General features: G+C 36.4%; 2 protein-coding genes across 27 annotated transcripts in view; one reads left to right on the top strand and one right to left on the bottom strand.

Annotated features, from left to right (window-relative positions):
• TFG (trafficking from ER to golgi regulator) overlaps window positions 1–17,171 on the top strand; it is a 32,967-nt gene extending 15,796 nt beyond the window's left edge. The window contains exons 5-8 of one of the 4 annotated variants that reach the window (XM_047874874.1): window positions 3,288–3,455; window positions 7,165–7,293; window positions 12,924–13,022; window positions 16,360–17,171. In XM_047874874.1, the coding sequence (XP_047730830.1) occupies window positions 3,288–3,455; window positions 7,165–7,293; window positions 12,924–13,022; window positions 16,360–16,739 (776 nt within the window). In that variant the 3' untranslated portion in view covers window positions 16,740–17,171. Of the gene's footprint in view, window positions 1–3,287; window positions 3,456–7,164; window positions 7,306–12,923; window positions 13,023–16,356 lie in introns of all 4 variants that reach the window. The other 3 variants (XM_047874873.1, XM_047874872.1, XM_047874871.1) reach the window with 3 other exon arrangements.
• Window positions 17,172–17,445: 274 nt separating this feature from the next.
• The window catches only part of ABI3BP (ABI family member 3 binding protein), a 265,227-nt gene continuing 261,895 nt past the window's right edge, over window positions 17,446–20,777 (bottom strand). For all 23 annotated transcript variants that reach the window (XM_047874847.1, XM_047874857.1, XM_047874848.1 and 20 more), the window contains 2 exons: window positions 19,846–19,968; window positions 17,446–18,624 (listed from right to left, as the gene is read on the bottom strand). In XM_047874847.1, coding sequence (XP_047730803.1) covers window positions 18,509–18,624; window positions 19,846–19,968 — 239 coding nt within the window. In that variant the 3' untranslated portion in view covers window positions 17,446–18,508. The remainder of the gene's footprint in view (window positions 18,625–19,845; window positions 19,969–20,777) is intronic.

Below are 20,777 nucleotides of genomic sequence, written 5' to 3'. Positions count from 1 at the left end.
TCAGATCCCTTTGACTCTTTTGAACCCTTTTCATTGTAATAATGCACCCGAGGAATTGCAGTCATTTCATGAGTTTTACGTGGTATATGAAGTAGTTTCAAATAAAAAATAAGATTACTACATTCAAGAGGTGTATTGTAAAGTTTATCTTCAACACAATTTTTAGTAATCATGCAAAAAAACCCTTATTTTTTCCATTTTTCAGATGACATGTACTGTTTATATTAAGATGAACTAATATTTGTTGACAAATTTGGAACTGACATACATTTTGGGGCCAACTATATTTAAAAATGTAGACTGAAATTTATGTATTATGGCTTGAAAGTAGATTTTAAAAAACTGCTTTCCTCAGCTTTTAATATTCTTAGATGTTGAACTTAAAAAGCAAACTTACGTTTTGTTTTGTTTTTTACGATTTTTGTGTTTGCATACAAATTACACGCTTAAAACCATCTATATTATGATAGAGTAATTTGTTATAGAGTCTGGATGACTGTGTATAAGGGCCTTAATAAAAGATGTTTTTGTGCGAAAGTGGCATTGTATAATCCTTTGCAGCCATTAGATTCTAGGAGATTGTATTTTTCTGTTCCATTTAGATTTTGGAGTTTTGCTTTCTTTTAATTTAGTAGTTATAGTGTAAATAAAGCTGTCTTTTTGTATAATTTCTCTTCCTCTCTTTCGCTGTATGGAATTGTATTAGTGGTAGATTCTCAATAAATATCTGGTGATTAGTAATTTCTAGTTCTCTCTCTGTATTTCAGAACATATGGGAGATGTGCTGAAATATAGTAAGATCTTCCTGGCCTTTATGTGATGAATCTTACTATATTTCAAGTCAATGCAAATGGTCTTTTCTGAACCCTATCTCTCCAAATATAAGCTCCATTTTTAGGTCAAGAATCTGAAGAAAACTTTTGACGATTTTCTCAGAAGAATTCATAGATGCTGACACAAAAACATTTGCATATAATTTCAGGGGATTTAAGCATCTGTAGAATATAATGAAACTTAGATCAAAATTCAACAAGTATAGCCAGTACTGTGAAGAAATTACCTATAGTAGCCTATGTTCTCCTCTAGGGGATAGAATTATAAGCTTTTAGATTTGGTGAAACAACCTTTCAGTTCTCACATGTTTCTTGCCACTAAATTTACTACTTCTCTTTATTCTTTATTTTCATATATTCATATGTTTATTATTAACTTCATACCTATGTTCATGGAAAAGATGTTGAAACTGGTTCTCTGAATCTTAGAAATTATATCACATATTGTTCCTTTGTGTGGCCTCCCATCTTATCATGGTGTCCTGAATTGTCTAATGAGTTTAATAATACATCCTGTGCTTTATTTTTTACGGATGGTTGTAGTGGTACCAGTGCCTGTTGAATACCTTGGTATACTTAGAAGATACTTAAACTTACCATGCTCATGTTTAAAATTTTATCTTATTGTAATTATTTATTATAATTATTTTATTGTAAAAATTTATTTTTGTAATTTATTGTTTCCTCAATAATAAGATCACTTACCTCTTGACCACTTACTTGCCTTCTCAGCTCTCAGAACATATCCTGACTTACTAGTCTTTTCAAGGAAATAGCATAAATAAGCCAAAAAAACCCCTACATCAGAAACTGAAAGTCTAGTCCACAAACAGTGCTGCCAGTCAGCTGTCAGTAGTCTTTAGAACAGTGTGGCTTACCCTCACCCAGAAACATGTGGCTATCTATGTTCTTCAGTGGTCTACCTCCACAGTGGTTCTCGGACACTTTCTTTCCCCTATGAGGAACGTGATGTGTAGGCTACCCTGGATACTGGATTGACCTGTTGCCTTAGCTGTAGCACCTGGCAAAGCAACTAGTAGGCTAGTGGACATACAGTATTGTGTTTCCTAATGGACTTAGTTTGCAGGAAGTGGAAAGTTGAACAGGTAGTGGACTCTGTAGTAGTGTGAGAGGGGATAATTTATAAGCTTGGTCTGATGTCCTCTTGGGGTGTAGCCTTGGAATTAGAGGAGGAAAATGGGTGAGGAAGGTGGATAACTGTAGACTTATTTTAAAGGAGTCTTAATCACAGAGATGATCTAATAACTGATACTCAGTTACTTGTTTGGTGACAAAAAAAACTGATAATTGAATAAATGGTTAGCAATATTCTTTTTGTTTCCTTAGTTTTAAAAAAAATTTTTTAATGTTTATTTTTGAGAGAGAGAGCGAGCACGAGCGAGTTGGGGAGGGCAGAGAGGGAGACACAGAATCTGAAGCAGGCTCCAGGCTCTGAGCTGTCAGCAGCTCAGGTACCTATTTATAAGATGTGGGTTGTTCTTGAACCCCTTTTCTTTCACGCGGTAGTGGTACCAATGCCTATTGAATACCTTAGTATACTTAGAAGATACTTAAACTTACTATGCTCATGTTTAAAATTTTATTTTTCTATTAAATTATGGAAAAACAGACAAAAGTAGAAATACTTTAATGAATCTCATGAACCACCTCCAACCTCAACAGTCACCAACTCATCAGTACCATGCCATCTCTCCTCCCACACATTTCCACCTGTTATTTTGAGCAAATCTCAGACATCATTTTGCTATAAAGTATTTTAAGGGAGACATAGCAAATTAAAAGGATGTGTTTAATATATTGGTTGGCTTGAGATTTCCATGCAATTAATAATGAACAAATAGACAAGTAAAAATAAAACATAAAAGTTGATATCATAACTTCAGTGAAGCTGCTTTATCCTTTCACAAAATGATGCATTAGTACCCAGTATGTATCCGATAGTAGGAGATACATATATATATACGTGTGTATATATATATATATGTGTGTGTGTGTGTGTATATATATATACACACACATATATATATACACACACATATATATACACACACACACACATATATAGGTATACGTGTGTGTGTATATATATACGTGTGTGTATATATACGTATGTATATATGGGTCATGGGGCTCCAAAAAAAGGGGGAAAAATATTTTTCTCTCTTAAGGAGCTCATAATTTTTTTTCTCATCTAGTAATTCTTAGGGAAAGAGGTAGAAAAGATTTTTTGGAAAAAGCTGTTTTTTTAAAATTTTTGATCCTTTCTTCTGATTTTAAAAATAAAGGTATAAAAAGGAAAGTAAAATTATCTATGATCCTATATTCAGAGATATTTACTCTTAACATTTCAGACTATATGTATTCTTCTGTATTTTTTAAGCCTTACTGAATATAGATAAAATTGAAACAAGTTTTTGTTTATTCCTCTCACAGATACTGTGGATGGTAGGGATGAAAAGCCTGCTGCTTCTGATTCTTCTGGAAAACAGTCTACTCAGGTTATGGCAGCAAGTATGTCAGCTTTTGATCCTTTAAAAAACCAAGATGAAATCAATAAAAATGTCATGTCAGCGTTTGGCTTAACAGATGATCAGGTTTCAGGTAAGTTAGTTCCTCCCTCACATCCTTCATTCCCTCTCTTTGTCTCTCTCTTTCTTTCCTTCTGTAATAGAAGAATAACAGATACAGTGATGTGCATAAAGGTTGACTTAAAGGTTCAGTTGAATAAATTTTTACTTTTGTCTACATCTACAGAAAACATCAATTAAGTTCAAGACATAGATGATTTCCAGCACTCAGGAAAGCTTTCTTATGCACTTTCCCAGTCAGTAGAATCCTACCCTTGAAAGAATAATCATTGTTTGGTTTAGGTGAATTTTATCAAAAGTGGAATTCAGAAAGTTTATATTTTTTTTAAAAATCTGAACCATTTTATAATCTTATTTCAGTTTTGTTGTAGGATTTAAATTATATTTGATGCCATCTTCTCTCTTTGGATGTTTAATTAGAGAAATTGAAATTTAAATATAGATTTTTGGTTTACTTGCCTTGTGTAGAAAGAGCTCTTATAATGGTTGGTTTTAACCTTTTTTAAAAAAGCACCTATACTGTGATTTCTTTATTTTTTGACTGTCATTTCTTCAATATTTTTTCTGCTGTCTTCCCTCTTCAGATTCCAATTACACATACAGCTTAGAATTTTCATTTGATTCTTTTTATAGTTTATTTTTTTCTTTTGGGATTCCTTACCTTTGCATTTCATTAAGACTATATTTCCCTTTAACTTATTGATGCATTTTTAATTCTTTAAAAATATTTATAATAGCTGCTTAATGTTTGTCTGCTTCATTCAACATCTGGTCCTATTTGGAGTCCAGTTTCTTTAGCCTATCTTTTTTCCCTGAGTATGGGTCACATTTTCCTGTTTCTTTGCATATCTGATGATTTTTTTATTGAAAACTGTACATTATGATTAATACATTGTAGTGACTTGAGATTTTTTTTTTTTTTGAGTTTTTTTTTTTTGTTACTGCTACTCTGGCAAGGAGTAAACTTGTATGTATTCAAACTACTCATTCTTTTTTCCCATGAAATATAGCAGCTAATATCTCTATTCAGTCCTTTCAACTCTTGGTGCTGCTTTTTTTTTTCTGAGCCCTCTTATGTCTCCTCCTCGTAACTCCATGGCTAGCTGAGACTTGGGGGCAGAGCTTATACTGACTTTTTAGGTCTCACTTCTTCAGTGGCTTTTTTACTGCAGGGATATTTTCCCTCAAATTTCCAGGTAGTTCGCCAGCCATCAAGTTCATACTATGGCTTTCTGCTGTTGGGGCTGCAGAGGTCAGGGCCTGTCATTCTCATCCACTGTAATTCACTGGGGGGTAAACTTTTCTGGTTTCTGCTGACATTTGATTGACTTCTAGTGATTTCAGATAGTTGTTTTCTGCTATTTTACAGGTTTTTAGTTTTTAACTCTGAGAGTGTTCACCTGACCATTTTCATTGCCATTATCAGTAACTGGAAATGTAGCATTCAGTCTATTTTTTTTTTCTTTGAGACTTTTATGGGATTATTCACTAAAGAGAATTGTGTGAAATTCTGCAGAGACAAATATTTGTATATGATGCATGTTCTTGGCAAAAGAAGACATTGCACAAGAGATATATCTGAAAATCACTTTTTTAAGCAACTGAAATTTGAGTTACTGTTAGGGTTTCTTACTATTTATGACTTGAAGAAATGGCAAATGGAGGAGTAAATAGGAAGTCAGGCTTAACATTTTGATTAGAGTATATGCGCCACCCTAGAATAACATGATTAATATGATTCACGTTATTTGAAGGCCATTTTTATGATACCTTTGTGTGTTAAAGTAAGAAAAACTGTGCACATAGAAAATACCAGGGGGGTATGTTGTAGTTATTTGGGTGTGCTATTGTGAAAAGCTTGACTGCAATAGTGAATGTGAACATGGAAGGAGGGATAAAATATTATAGAGATAAGATGGGTAGCATTAACTAATAGGTTACATACAAGAGAGAAAAGAGGAGTCAAAATAATACACTTTTTTTTTAGATAATACAGTGTTTTTTGTAGGAGAGAGTGTATGTGTATGTATTTACATGTATGTAAATATCAATAAAATGAGCAAATTGTCCATTTTACTCTGGTAATCATTAGTTTCTCCTGCATTGCCACTTTGTTTTCCTAAACCTAGTTTAGGTTCTCATCAATACCTGGACTACCAGTTGCCAACTATATAACTATATAGTTATATATAGTTAATACAGAGCTAAGTTCTGGGATATATCAGTGCAGAGGATAGAGGTTTGCCCTCAGGGAAATTAGATTGTAATAGCAAGTCCCTGTGTGGAACTTTCTAAATGGTTATCACTTTCATAAGCTCTTGCCATATAATCATTTTTTTAAAATTTTTTTTTAAGGTTTATTCGTTTTTGAGAGACAGAGCATGAGCGTGGGAGGGCCAGAGAGAGAGGGAGACACAGAATCTGAAGCAGGCTCCAGGCTCTGAGCTGTCAGCACAGAGCCTGATGTGGGGCTCGAACTCACGAACTGTGAGATCATGACCTGAGCCAAAGTCAGATGCTCAACTGACTGAGCCACCCAGGTGCCCCGCCATATAACCATTTTTACAAATATTTGCTATAAGCTCCTGTTAACTCCTAATCCTTGTAGTAACCTAAGTGAAGTAGAAATTAGTATTTCTTTCATACAGATGAGGAAACTGAGGCACAGAAAGAGATGAGGTGACATGCCCAAAGTTATAAAGCTTACTAAGTGGCAGCACTGGCATTTGAACCTAGGCAGTCTGGCTCCAAAACCTGTGCTTTTAACGACTCTTGCATATTGCTGAACAGAAAGAACTTAAAGGAATAAACATATCTACAGTTGTCTTCACAGTGTCTTTTTTTTTTTTTTTTTTTAATAATTTTTTTTTCAACGTTTATTTTTTTGGGACAGAGAGAGACCGAGCATGAACAGGGGAGGGGCAGAGAGAGAGGGAGACACAGAATCGGAAACAGGCTCCAGGCTCTGAGCCATCAGCCCAGAGCCTGACACGGGGCTCGAACTCACAGACCGCGAGATCGTGACCTGGCTGAAGTCGGACGCTTAACCGACTGCGCCACCCAGGCGCCCCCACAGTGTCTTTTTTGACTGTCACAGTACTGGAACTCTAGTGAATTCTGTCCATTTACTTCTTTGTTCATTATTAGAATTAGGTGATACTTTTGGTTGATCCACAAAATAAATTAGGTAGCATGAGGTGGAGGATACTGGTATGGCAGAGAGGGCTTCTGATTTTTGCAGGGGGGACGTTAGGACTTAGGAATATAACACTGCACATCATAGGGAAGGATTTCCAGTCATTGCTATGTCTTTTTTTTTTTAATTTTTTAATGTTTATTTATTTTTGAGAGAGACAGAGTGTGAGCAGGGGAAGGGCAGGGAGAGAGGGAGACACAGCATCTGAAGCAGGCTCCAAGCTCCTAGCTGTCAGCTTGGAGCCCGATGTGGGGCTCGAACTGACGGACTGCGAAATCATGACCTGAGCCGAAGTTGGATGCATAACTGACTGAGCCACCCAGGCGCCCCTGTTGATGTGTATTCTTAAGAGAGTGAAGCAGAGGAAAAAATGAAGTATATACATTCAGTGTAAAAGGCTGTATTTGTGGTTGTGCTTACTCTGTAGTACTTTCATTTTTGTTCTCTTTTAACCAAACTTATTTGTTCAGCTTGCTGGGGAGAATTCTCGTATTAGAAACTAAACTGACTTTTCATGACCATTTAGGGCCACCCAGTGCTCCTGCAGAAGACCGTTCAGGAACACCTGACAGCATTGCTTCCTCCTCCTCTGCAGCTCACCCACCAGGAGTTCAGCCACAGCAGCCACCATATACAGGAGCTCAGACACAAGCAGGTCAGAGTGAAGGTAAAATAGAAATAAGAGCACATATTTGGGGAGGTAAATGTGTAGAGATGTTTATTGCAGCATTGTCGGTGATGATAAAGATTACATAACCATTCATGCTATAAATACAGTTGTAAAAACTTTTGATTTACTGATAACGGTATGTTTTGGGGTTAAAACCCAAATAGAACAATTTGTCAGATATGCTTCTGATTATTGAAAAGAAGAATACCTTAAAAAGTGCTTGTATGAATATAGATACATGGCAACCAATCAGGAAGGATTCATACCAGTCACCAGTCAGTGGTAATGTCAGAGATGACCCATTGATGTGACATTTCATATTGCATAATAATACTTAGGTGCTTCCTTTCCCTTCTTGCATCAATGTATTATTTTTGTAATTGGAGCTATTTTTAAAATAGAAGTAAAGCATAACTGTAGTTAAGTGTAATTTTTTGAAAGATAAATAGCCCTTAAATTTTTGTGCAGTTAGCAATATGTAATATGTCTTTTGTGGAAAAACAGTGTATTTTAAATCAAACTTGTCTTCTCTAAATGATGTGTCCTTGGATGAGCAGTTTAATCTCTCTGGGTTTAATATTTTCTCGTGGTAAATTATGAAAACTGGACAAAATTAGTGGTATTAAGAGACTGTCTCTAGTCCCAAATGAAATAGAACTTGAAAGCTCAGTATTTAAACAGATAAAGGGGTCATTACCATGGTTGAAGGGGACTGAGGGGCCACAAGCTCAGGACAGCAGGCACTGAAGTTTAAAAACTGCACATTCCACTTGAAAACAAACACCAGGTGGTGCTCTATTTATGTATAAAAGGGTCAAGTGGTGGTGTGTATTTTCAGCAACAGAAGCAAGTGACTGAGTTTATTAATCATATAAAAAAAAAAATCTATTGCCTAAAATGAACTGAGCACTTAGGTAATAGAGTCCTAATCATCCTGTGGCTACATTTTTAGAGTTGTCCTGTTGGATGAATGCTAGTCATAGGGTCTAGCAGGTTGCATTTTGCTGATGAGTGAATAGTTTGGGAAGAATTTCTTACTGCTTCAGCTTTTTCTCAACCATCCCTAGTTATAGTCTTTGTACAAAGGTGCAGCTGCCCCAAACTGGAACAAACTAGAAGCAGATGTGGACTGCAACAGAGAAAGCAGAGTTTGGGTATGAAGGGAGTTTAATGGCTCCTTATGTTACTTAAATTCCTTAAAAAGGGCCTTGCGATTGAAAATATTTTTCCTAAGGATTTTACTCCTCTAATATGTTCTTCAGTTCAGGTCAGCTTTCATCTCTGTTTTTAAAAAATTGCATCTTAAGCAGTGTATACTGTTGTAGAATGGCAGTTGGAGGGATAATTGTACCAAATAATGTTTGCTGTTCACTTATAAAGGAATGAGATTTAAGGCTCTGTTAATGTCTCAAATTATTTTGTTGGGTTTATTTTAATTGAAAAATTATTTTCAAGCAGGTAAAAATTTAAAAATACAGTTCACAAATTCTCTCTCCCACCTCTGACCCATAGCAACCAAGTTCCTTTTTCCAGAGGCATCAGGTTAACAGTGTTCAATATGCAGTGAATTCATTTAGCATGGCATTAACTGTGTACCTTGCTAAAACTTCTTTGTTTTCTATTTTATTAATTTACGTTAAAACATACACTATAAAAATTGTACAGTTATTAACACGTGACATCAATCAGTAGCGTTCTGGAGGTGAGTTTCTAGATCAGTGCTGTTCAAGAAAAAGAACAGTGGAAACCACATGTAATTTTTTTATTTGTCACACTTAAAAAGGTTTTTAAAAAGGTAAAATTGTTAGTTATACATTTTACATAACCTAGTATCTGATGTATCAACATGTAATTATTAAGAAGTTACTGGGGCGCCTGGGTGGCGCAGTCGGTTAAGCGTCCGACTTCAGCCAGGTCACGATCTCGCGGTCCGGGAGTTCGAGCCCCGCGTCGGGCTCTGGGCTGATGATGGCTCGGAGCCTGGAGCCTGTTTCCGATTCTGTGTCTCCCTCTTTCTGCCCCTCCCCCGTTCATGCTCTGTCTCTCTCTGTCCCAAAAATAAATGTTGACACACACACACAAAAAAAAAAAAAAAATTAAAAAAAAAAAAAAAAGAAGTTACTAATGTTTTACTTTTATTTTTTTGTACTGTGTATTGGAAATCTGGGGTGTGGCACCAGTTCGAAACACTTCCAAAACGTACAGTATATCGTAGTTAAGACTAGCGGCATTTCAGGTGCTTAGTAGCCATGTGGCAATTGTATTGGATAGCACAGCCCTGGCTTAATATATCAGTTATTTATAGGATGAAGTATGGTCCATTTTAATGAGTACTTTTTGACCTGTGATGTATATTGAGTCCCTGACATCACCAGTTATATCAGCCGCTGGTTATAATTTGAAGAGAAAATCAATAAAAATCCATTACTAATAATAGGTTAACATAGGAATTTCTTATAAGACAATATGAAATAATCTAAACTAAATCTGAGTTGTTATTTAAAGTCCATAAAAGGGACCTTGGAATTATAACTTTCCCCCAAGGATTTTGGTCTTTTTTTTTTTTTTTTTTTTTTAATGTTTATTTACTCTTGAGACAAAGACAGAGCGTGAACAGGGGAGGGGCAGAGAGAGAGGGAGAGACAGAATCCGAAGCAGGCTCCAGGCTCTGAGCTGTCAGCACAGAGCCCGACGTGTGGTTTGAACCCGCGAACTATGAGATCATGAGCTGAAGTCGGACGCTTAACCGACTGAGCCACCCAGCCACCCTGGATTTTGGTCTTAATATGTTTGATTAAAAACATATTGTTGAGCATCATGAAAAGAAACAAAATGGAGAGTGTTATCCTTTTTCAGACAAAGTAGGCACCTCTGTTATTGGAAAACTATGTGCAGTTGAGTAGTTGGCCAAAAACTTTGAAGTGGTGAGGACACAGAGAAGAGCATTAAAAAATCATCAGGGAGACCAGGAGGTTTTGCTGTTTGACAAACAAACCAAAAAGGTGAAAAGGCTAGAATTAAAATATGTAAAATCTTCTGATAATAGAATGATAACTTGAATAGAAACATACACGAAAGTAGAACTAGAATAATCAACTCTACATGAGTCCATTATGCAGCTTCAACACTTACCAATGTTTTGGCATTCTATTTTCATGTATCCTCCTTGGTCCCCTCTTTTTTTTTTTTTTTTTTAATTTGCTGGAGTACTTTATTTTTTAAAGTTTATTTATTTTGAGAGAGAGAGCAGAGGGAAGCAGAGAGAGGGGGGGAGGGAGAGAATTCCAAGCTGGCTCTGTATTGTCAGCGCCAAGCCTAATGCAGGGCTCGAACCCACGAACCGTACCATGAGATAACAACCTGAGCTGAAACCAAGAGTTGTAGGCTTAACCGACTGCACCGCATAGGCACCCCTCCCTGAAGTATTTTAAATCAAATACTTCATGTTATTTCACTCAGCTATTTCAGTATGCATGTCTATACTGGTAGTTTTTCTTTTACCATAACTTCTATACTATTACACCTAACAAAACTGATTCTTAATGTTACATACTAGTCTATATTTGAATTTCTTTTGTCTTATAATTATCTTATTACAGTGGTGGCTAGATTCACATTTTTTATTTGATTACATGCCTTCTTTTTCTTTTCAATAGCTGTCACCCCTACATGTTTACAAAGTTTAAAACTATGTATTTTCATTATCTATTGCTGTGTAACAATTTATCCCAAAGCATAGATACTTAAAGCTACAAACATTTATTATCTCATAGTGTTCCAAAGAGTCAGGGATCTGGGAGCAAGTGGCTTAGCTAGGTGGTTTTGTGTCACAGTCTCTCATGAGGTTGCAGTCATCAGAAGCTTAATCTGAGCTAGAGTATCTACTTCTAAGATGACTCTTTCCACACAGTTGTTGTCTGGAGGCTTTAGTTCCTCACATAAACCTCTCACAGCCTGCTGGGTGACCTCATGCCTTGGCAGCTTCCACCAGAGAGTCAGTGAAAGACCGAGAGAGAAAGGTAGAAGGTGGCTGTCTTTTATGACCTGTCCTCAGAAGTGTCATTGTGATTTCTGCAATATTCTATTGGTATATAGGTCAGCCTTATTGAGTGTGGGAGGGGACTACACAAGAGAGTGAATACTCCTGTGTTTATTGCTTATTGCTCTTTTGTATCGTGAGGTTAATCTTTCTTGTTTATAAAGATGTAAAGGACAGCAGGAGTCTTGTGCATATGCTAAAGCCGTGCAGGGGGTTATCATGGAGGCTGGCTGCCACTTTGTGCAACACAGTGCAGTACGAGAAGTTTCACAATTACTCTGTGCTTCATCCTGTTCTCTTGCTGTTCTGAAATTTAGTTATGAAATACAATCTAGGATTAATGTGGTGTCTTCCAAGGTAGTTCACTCTTGTGTTACATTTTGTGCTGTCTGTAAGTCTTAAACCATGAAGAAAGCATTTAGGAAACTTTTTGTCAACTTTTTGTTATTGTATTTGGGAAGAGGATTAATAGTTTAAAAATAGCTAAGCAGATTTTATTTCTATCATAAAAAGCAAACAACTGCTTGCTAGAAAATAAACTGGCTCTAATAAGTACAGGCATATCTCAGTTAGTGCTGTGGTACATAGGGCTGAGCAGGGAGCCCAGTGGAGTGGGCTCTATTCCTTGAGTTCAGCCTGTGGGTGTTAGCTGCCTAGTGCACCTCAGTTTGGTGGCACTAAGATAATGTGACTTTTTTTTTTTTTGAATGAGCAAACATATAATTAAAGACTTAAATATTAGATAGTAAATGCAAGTTTTATTGCTACTCTAGGCATTATATCTAGCTAAATCCACTGTTAGAACAACAGTAAAGTAGTAGAGATGAGAAAGATGTGCACCAATAAATCCTTGCTTGTTTGGAAATTACAGGTAGTAACGGTACCCAAAAGACTTTTCCATAGGAACTGTGCTCTCCTGATCGCAAATAGCACTCTCATTTCCCAGTTTACATCCCCATTGTCAAGCCATTTTCAAAAATGTGCAGTGAGGAACCATGTAGGCTTTATCAGATTCCGAAACATGATGGGCTAGGATATTCGGATGATGGAAAAGCAAATTGTTGCCAGATGCCATAGGAATCTCTGAGGTCTGTAATGAAAGATGTCGCATAGTTCCTTGTTACCAGAGAGTCCATTCATGTGGTAACAAAGGTTCAAACCTTTAGATGACAAATACACTGTTTTGGGAGAGATTTAGGAGTTGTCAGTTGTATTTGTTCGTTTTCTCAGATTTTTATTTTTTGTTTTTTGACTTGGTTGATTTTTACTAAACATCAGTAGTACGTATCTGTTGGTACTTGGGTTTGAAAGCATTTGTTTTTCTGGAATTTATGAAGTAACCACACTAGTGTTATTTGCTGCCCATTAGAGTTCTCTGCAGTTAATCCACAGTGGATCAGCTCCGTTTGTTCGGTTCATTCTTCTCTGTGCGTAGCATTTAAAGGGGAAACACATTCTTGTGTCTTGTTACTAAGTGTATTTATGTGTTTGGATGGGGAGAGAATTAAATGAGCCTTAAAAATATTTCTCTTTATCAAATTAAACCTGCCTCTTTTCCTTGTCTTGTCATTTTTAGGTCAGCTGTACCAGCAGTACCCGCAACAGGCCGGCTATGGTGCTCAGCAGCCACAGGCGCCGCCTCAGCCACCACAGCAGTACGGTATTCAGTATTCAGGTGAGCACGTGTCCCCAGGGAGCTACTCGTTGGTGTTGAGCTGTTTCTATACCCATCGAACTTTAGTCCTTTCCTCTTAATTCCTTGATTTGTAATATTTACATTGTCAGAGTAGGTTTTAAGTATTTGTTTGTTGGAGGAAATAGCATTTATTTATAAATATTTTGCATAAATACTGTAAATCAACATTTAACAGTCATAGTAGATGATTTTGTAATAACTTGTAGCGTGAAAGCATTTTTTAGCAAAAGCTATCTTGTATGATACAGTCTTATGATTAGCTCTTAGTGACTTAGAACTGCAAAAATGCAAGATTTTTTTTCCCTCATATGTAACACATAATTCCAGGGTACTGTAAAAATAATAGTAGTTTCCTCATACATGAAAAGGCAGTCTTATTAAATAAGAACTAAATTAAGCTACTTAGGTTTTTAAATCTCCAAAAAAGTATGTAGGCATACCAAAAAACAGGCCAAAAAAATAGACTTGTGTCAAATGTAATCCATGCAGCAAAGAATGTTGAATATAGATGTTGTAGACAGGCATCCTAGGTATTTTCTTTTACCTTCTGTCCACTAAAGATTATCCATATTTAAATATCAAATCTCTTTAGTGTAGCTTTGACTGTGATAGTTATAGATGAGGTAATTTTACTTTTGTTAAAACAGAGTTTCTGTTCCACTCATGTTTCACAGCCAAAGATTTAAGTATCAAAATTTCAACTGTAATTAAAAATAACTTACATACGGTGAATATTACCTAAATTCTATTTTATAGAGTTTTATAGTATCATTTAGAGTAGGAGTTAGCAAATTGTAGCCCACAGGCCAAATATGGCCTGTCACTTGTTTTTGTGTATTAAGTTTTATTGGAATACATCAACACCCATTCATGTCATGCTGTTGCTCCTTGGCACTGTAATGGCAGAGCTGAGTAGTTGTAACAGAGATTGTGTGGCCCACAGAACCTAGAATGTTTACTCTCAGGCTGTTCACAGGAAAACAAACAAACAAAAAACTGTGTCATGCCTCTTGAACTAAAATTTTATGGCCTATCTTAGTTGGAGTTTGGTATATTTTAATGCAGATAGCAATTTTTTATTTGGATTATGTTTGCTGTAGAGTGATTTAACCTGTAGCTGTTAGTTTTTAATTATGTAAGGTAGGTGAGATGAATTTAAGCTTGGATTATTATATTAGGGGAAGTTATTTCAGGTTTCCTTTAAAGTTGTAGTGTTACAAATTACGTAACTTGTAGAAATAATAGAGCTGAAAAGACCTAGTCCTCATTCTAGTCCAGGGGATTTCAGCCCCCTCTGTGCTGGTGCCTGGACTCTACTCCCAGATATTTTGTTTCAGGTTAGGAGTGAGACTTAGGCTTTGATATTTTAAAAAAGCAAAGCACGTCATTCTAAAGTGCAGCCAGGTTTTTTATTTTTTGTCCTTGTCTCACCCACTCATTGTATAAACGAGACAACTGGTTCAGAGGGGTTGTGACATGCAAGCATTCAGTGGGGAAGCTATATCAGAACCAGTGTACCTGACTTTGCTGTTCATTACTTATATCATGCTGCATTCTCCAACCTAGTCCAGTGGTGGCAGACTTACCTGCCATAAAAGTCTAGATAGTAAATATTTTAGACTTTGTGGATCATATGCTCCCTTGCCCTATACTAATTAACTTTAAAAAGTCCCATAATTTCCATTCCTTGAGATTTTTGTTCTTCACCAAACTTGTTTTTCAAGGGTGAGGGTGGGGGTGGGAGGGAAACTGTACACAAAAAGAAGCAATGCCACATTATGATCAAAGACTAGAAGGTTGCTAATGAAATGGCATCTTAGGCCCATCGTTATTCCTGCTATTGAGAAATAATTAAGGATCTGGTTGTTTCCAGACTCAGTTAAAAAGCCAGTCTAGATTTCAATTGCCAGGATGAAAAGGCAGCATTTTTTTGCTCATAGTCTTAACTTATATAGACATTTTCAGTAAAATAGCTGATCCTTCTGTCTCTCCAAGAATTTACAGTAAAAAATTAAGCAAGTTTTAATGTAGAAGTTAGGAGAAGTTGTATAACATTGAAGATTTTATCATGAGTTGACTTCAGTATTTGGTACCATAAGTAAAATGACTTGATTTACTTATTAAAAGTTAAGCTTGTTCTTAATGATTTTAGTAGGGCCTTCTTCACATGAGTAAAATTTAGTTTTCCAATTATCATCTTTGTATTTCTGATCCCACTAGTCCTATTAACTTGAATTTGGGAGATGTGGAAATAGTCAACTAAGTACTCTGCTTGGAGACTGTAAGTGGTGGTGGTAACATTGGACCATTTTTGACACTTTTGGTTTGGCAGTTTCCCTTTGACCTTTCCAGTTTTATTCATGGACTATGTCAAAAAGGTTTCTTTCATGAGTAAATTTTGAACCCAGGTTCAAGGTGAGTTCAGAATATACTCAAATTCATTCAATCCTTTTTTTTTTTTTAATGCAGGGTTGTACATATTTTAATAATTTTCTTATGTATCTGGTATTTAATGCTGACAGGATTCCAGTCATTGGAGAGGTTTCATTGCAAGTAGCTGCAGGTGTGTTTCATGGTAGAGATAAAAGTTTTTAGTGAAGCAGACTTGTTCTTTTAAAAAAAATTTACATCCTAGTAAATAATGAATATAGATGTTGATATTGTGGGGCGATATGGTATGCTTTTTGTGTGTTATGCTGTTACTGTTCAAAGTGTAAAGGCAAAACATCAGATACCAAATCTAAAAGAAATGAAGGATTTGTAGGATTGTGAAAATGGTTACTTAATGTTTATTCTTAAATGGCTTAGTTTTTATAGAGTGAATAAACCTTAAAGCATCTCATTACCACAGTAAGATGTATTTGTAGCACCACTGCTTCATTTAAAAATATTGTCTGCAATGTGTTTTTACTTGCTACAGTTGTTAAATAGGCCTCCCCTCCATGCCAGGTTAATGACTAACTTTATATTCCTGCATTTATCATTTGAGCATCTGTTCTTATTAGGATTATGCTAGAACAGGTATTTGCTCTCAGGGATTAAGTCGTCCAGAAACATAATGAAGACATATGCATATATTGGTTTCCATTTAAGATTAGAGTGTTGTAAGAAATTGTTTAGGCAATACCTTTTTGCTACTACTTGGTTTTGAAGTAATATTATATGATGGAATCTACGCTACTTGTTACATAAATACTTAGGAATAAGTTTAAATTTCTCCTCTTTTTTGGTCCATTACAGTAAGACTAATTCTCTGGAAAATTTTCACCAAAAGAAAAATAAGGTATATGTGTACTTTATTTTGCCTTTTCAGCAGGTTATAGTCAGCAGACTGGACCCCAGCAGCCTCAGCAGTTCCAGGGATATGGCCAGCAACCAACTTCCCAGGCACCGGCTCCTGCCTTTGCGGGTCAGCCTCAACAACTGCCTGCTCAACCACCGCAGCAGTACCAGGCGAGCAGTTACCCTTCACAAACTTACACTACCCAAACTTCTCAGCCTACCAGTTACACTGTGGCCCCTGCCTCACAGCCTGGAATGGCTCCAAGCCAACCCGGGGCCTATCAGCCGAGACCAGGTTTTACTCCACCTCCTGGAAGTACTATGGCTCCACCTCCTAGTGGGCCTAACCCTTATGCACGTACCCGCCCTCCCTTTGGTCAGGGCTATACCCAACCTGGACCTGGTTATCGATAAAGAGGCTCAGCTACACTGATTACTGTAGCTGCTAGCTTATTTGCCTCCCAAAAGACTCCAGTACTACTATTTTAATTTGTATTGAAGTCCAGAAATTTAAAAAGCAGAGCATTTTTTGATATCATTGTTGCTGTTAATTGAAAGTATAATTTGCTAGAACACAAAAAGACCAAAATGAAAGTTTTTTTCTTCCCTTGCTTAAAAGTGTAGCAGCTGCTTAGTGATTTTGGAACACTACTCTGACGTGTGTCAAGTGATTGACTTTCTAGCTTGCCTTGTCCGGAGGATATTAAAACGCTAGGTTGAAGTTTAGCCATCTTACTTGGCTTTTTATTATTAACATGATGTACTAAAGTAGATCCCTTTGAGAAGACAACTAGGTATTATGTATAAAATGTAACATTGATAGGTTAATAAAGACAATTGAATCCATTAGTGGTCTTGTATATGTCAATGACTAAACTACATGAGCGAAATCCTTTTTGATGTTTGGTCTGTTAAGTGTAGACATTTTAGCTCACAGTTTTCTATATCAGGAAACATGGTGCCATTTGTTTTTTGTCCTGTCTTTAAAAGAAATGCATTTAATAATCATTGGCTTAAAACCATGACACTTAGATACCGGGGGGGGGGGGGGGGGTAGATCCTGAATAACTAACTTTGTGATTTTCCTTAGATGAATCATTCAGAAATGAAGAACTCAGTCTTAAAAAAACTACATCTCTTTATTGCAGTTTATACTTGCTTAAAAAATACAAAACAGCACTGATAAAATTGAAGCATGATGGAGAGCAGAGGAAAGGTCCTTTCAGAATAAGGGCAACGAGGCAGCATTCTCCTATCCTCCAAATGAAGGACTTTTTTAAAACAGATTTTCATTACAGGTTGAGTTAGACAAAATTATGAAAACATCATCTGATACATTCGTGCATAGAGGTCTAATGTATAAAAGTAGAGTACATATCCTGTAAAATGGTAGGGAAGACTTCACATTGACTCTACATACAGCTTAATTAGAATTATATTAAAAATAATATGAAGGCAATTGCTTAACGGGACAGTTTGACAAAGTACATTCAGACATTGTAACACATTTATGGGTAGAAAGAAAATGAGTGTTTTGAAATTGAACGTCAGATATTCAGTTTGCAGCTGAAGTCAAATTTCCTGCTTCAAACAATATTTTCAGTAATTTGCAAAGATTTAAGGAAATGTTTATCAGCATGAAGGGTTAACTACTGAAATGCTTCAGAAAAGCTGTTTAGCTATTGCTAAAAGTTTGAACTTTAAATAAACATGAATATTAGGACCCTCCCCCTCCCCTGATACAAATGCTAAAGATAATTTGATCTAATAAGTTAAACCAAGTTGAGATTTATGGAATTAACTCACCAGTAAGAAGAATACACTTTAATAAAAGTAAATATTTTTTAAAAAGTATATTAGTTTTTGATGTTAAATTTGTTATAAAAGTATCTCAAAACATCATTACAACAGTGTGATAAATAATATACAAATGATCTCTTAAAATACCATGAATAGGGAGCCAGCTTCCCTAAAAATGTTATTGTTAATATCTTGTTTTCTTAAAATGATTTTGTAAAACCTGATAAATATTCTCAGCAATCTAATAAACATCTACTATTGCTATTAAACTTTAATACATAGTAAACATAACAGCTTTAAATGAATGTGACAAATACTATAGCATTTCCAATTGTTTTTTGCCGTGATAGAACAGAAGGCACTTTTGAACATGATTGCAGCATCTACCATTTTCCAGGAATTGTGGTCCCACATTCATACCACTGGACATAATTGATTTGGGTGTGACCACCTATTTCTCCAAATTGGACAGGTTCCTGGCGAACTGCTCTGAAATAACCTAAGAAGGAAAATGATTTTATTTTAATAGCTGCTCTGTTTTGGCCGTCACCACTCACAGACTGAAGGGTGTCACTAAATGGCTGAATGTTACTCTAGGTGAAGCAAAGTATTTTAGAAAGTAGGTGGTAATAGAGACCCTGGTGTCTTTACTAAGATAGTAATGGCTGGCTAAACAGGAGGGGCACCTGAAACTCTTCTGATACCTGCCTATGTGTTGGGATGAGCTGGTTGGTAGTGCCTGAGAGACCAAGCTGAAAGTGGGTAGGAGTCAGAGGGGTTTTTTGTTCTGAGTGTCTTGGCCACGTTCAGTATACTCTCTGCATCTTTTGTGAAAGTGTTCTTTCTGCACATTACAGACTAGTGGTCTGTGAAGAAGTGACCAGTAAGGTGGTGTTTACCACAGTGTTAGGAAACAAAGGGTCATTCTAAGAATGCTAAATTTCTAAAAATTAAATGTAAGTGAAATCTTCCTTTAAGGATGCTACATCAAATGATTACAAATTTTGCTGTGAATGTAAATGTTAGGGCAATACACACAATTTGCAGTATGTTTCATATCCAATTCGTAAGAGGCAGCAGTTTCAACTTCTAGTAAAAGATGACTTAAAAGCCAGTGAACAAAACGTGTTGCTGAAAAGACTAGTCAAATAATTTAAAAACCTCTTAGTGATTCCTGAGTAATGTGGACATTTAATTTGCTCTCTCCTGCCCTGCCTGGATAAGGATTAAATTTTCAGTCTTTTGAATTCTCGAGGAACTTAATGCTAATATGTCTTCAGCAAGTTACAGTGGTTATTCATTACTCACCAGAATTGTTCAATTTTAATTATGTTTATATAATGACTTCTAAGGCAAATAATAAGGGAATAAAAAAACGCCAGTGTGCTCGGTATGACAAAACAATAAAGGTAATACAAGAGTGATTTAAGATTGGGAAATACTACTCTTTTATAGCTGTTTTTGCAAATTCAGGTGTTCTTGGAGTAGAATGCCTTTAATAGATGTCCGTGTGTAATTTCCTTTAGCTCTAAGGAGTAGAGTCTTAAGGACTGGGAGGTAATTTGAGAAATTTCTATTAAGGTCTTATGTGAAGATCTTTTTTTCTAGTCAGATAATTAGAGCAGCAATACTGTAGAATAATTTTTAAAATGATTGCTTTCCTCAGCTTGAATTCTCTTTGTAAAATCCTCTGGCTTAGGAGGAGGCTCAGAAAACATACCTTCTTTGGTGGGTAACTGGTCAGAAGTTAGTTGCTGTCCTGTGCGGCCATCCAAAAACGAATCCACAAACTGGCAGTGATCTTCTCCATGGCCTCTCTGATCGCCTATGTTATAAAATTTTCCTGAGGAACCGGAAATTAAAGCATCATAAAGTAATACTATCTTTGATAAAGGATAATTCTGAAATAATCAAATTTTTTCAGATAAAGTCTTCCCTGCTTCTGTACTCCCCCCCCCCCCCCCACCAGTTCAAGCCATCAGTGTCTTTTCACTGAAGTATGGAGTAAGTCTTCAGCTGGCACCACTGCTTTTACTCTTGTCTCTCTTACTCCTCTCCCTCTCCTCCCAGAGATCAGTCATCTCTTTAAAATGCAGCTCAGATAATGTTACCCCTCTTCATAAGTCTCTCCTGCAGTCTCCTATTCAAAAGAGAACCCATGATTTTATGCCTGCCTGCCTGACCTTCCCCTTACTACACCTGAGCCACACTAGTGGAACTGGCTAGGCGTGTTCTGGCAGAGGCCTTTGCATTTCTCTTCCTTCTCCCTCTAGTGCTTCATCGCTACATTTTTGCTGGGGTGATTCCTTCTAGTTTTCTTTTTAGCACAAATCTTAGCTTTTCAGAGAGACCATTCCAGCTAAAGGAGCTTCCGTTGGGCCATTTTCTCTCACCTCTTTTAATCTTTCTGTACATAGTTGTCTGTCTCTACTAAATTGTAAGCTGCTAGAAAGCAGGAATCAGGTTTGTTTACTGGTTTGTCCCCAGCACCTAGAAAACATCTGAACACAGTAGCTGCTTATTGAGTGCCTGAACAAATGTCTGCCTTTCCATGGTGAGGCCAGCCTTATTTGTTTAAAATTTTTACTGTATATGAGAGAACATGGTAACCATGCACTGATCAGGTCTGGATCAAGGATTTACAACCCTTTT

This window comes from Prionailurus viverrinus, chromosome C2, assembly GCF_022837055.1.
Source record: "Prionailurus viverrinus isolate Anna chromosome C2, UM_Priviv_1.0, whole genome shotgun sequence".
Taxonomy (NCBI): Eukaryota; Metazoa; Chordata; class Mammalia; order Carnivora; family Felidae; genus Prionailurus; species Prionailurus viverrinus.
The sequence above is the reverse complement of the archived record's forward strand: the minus strand, read 5'-3'. Positions and strand labels throughout refer to the sequence as shown.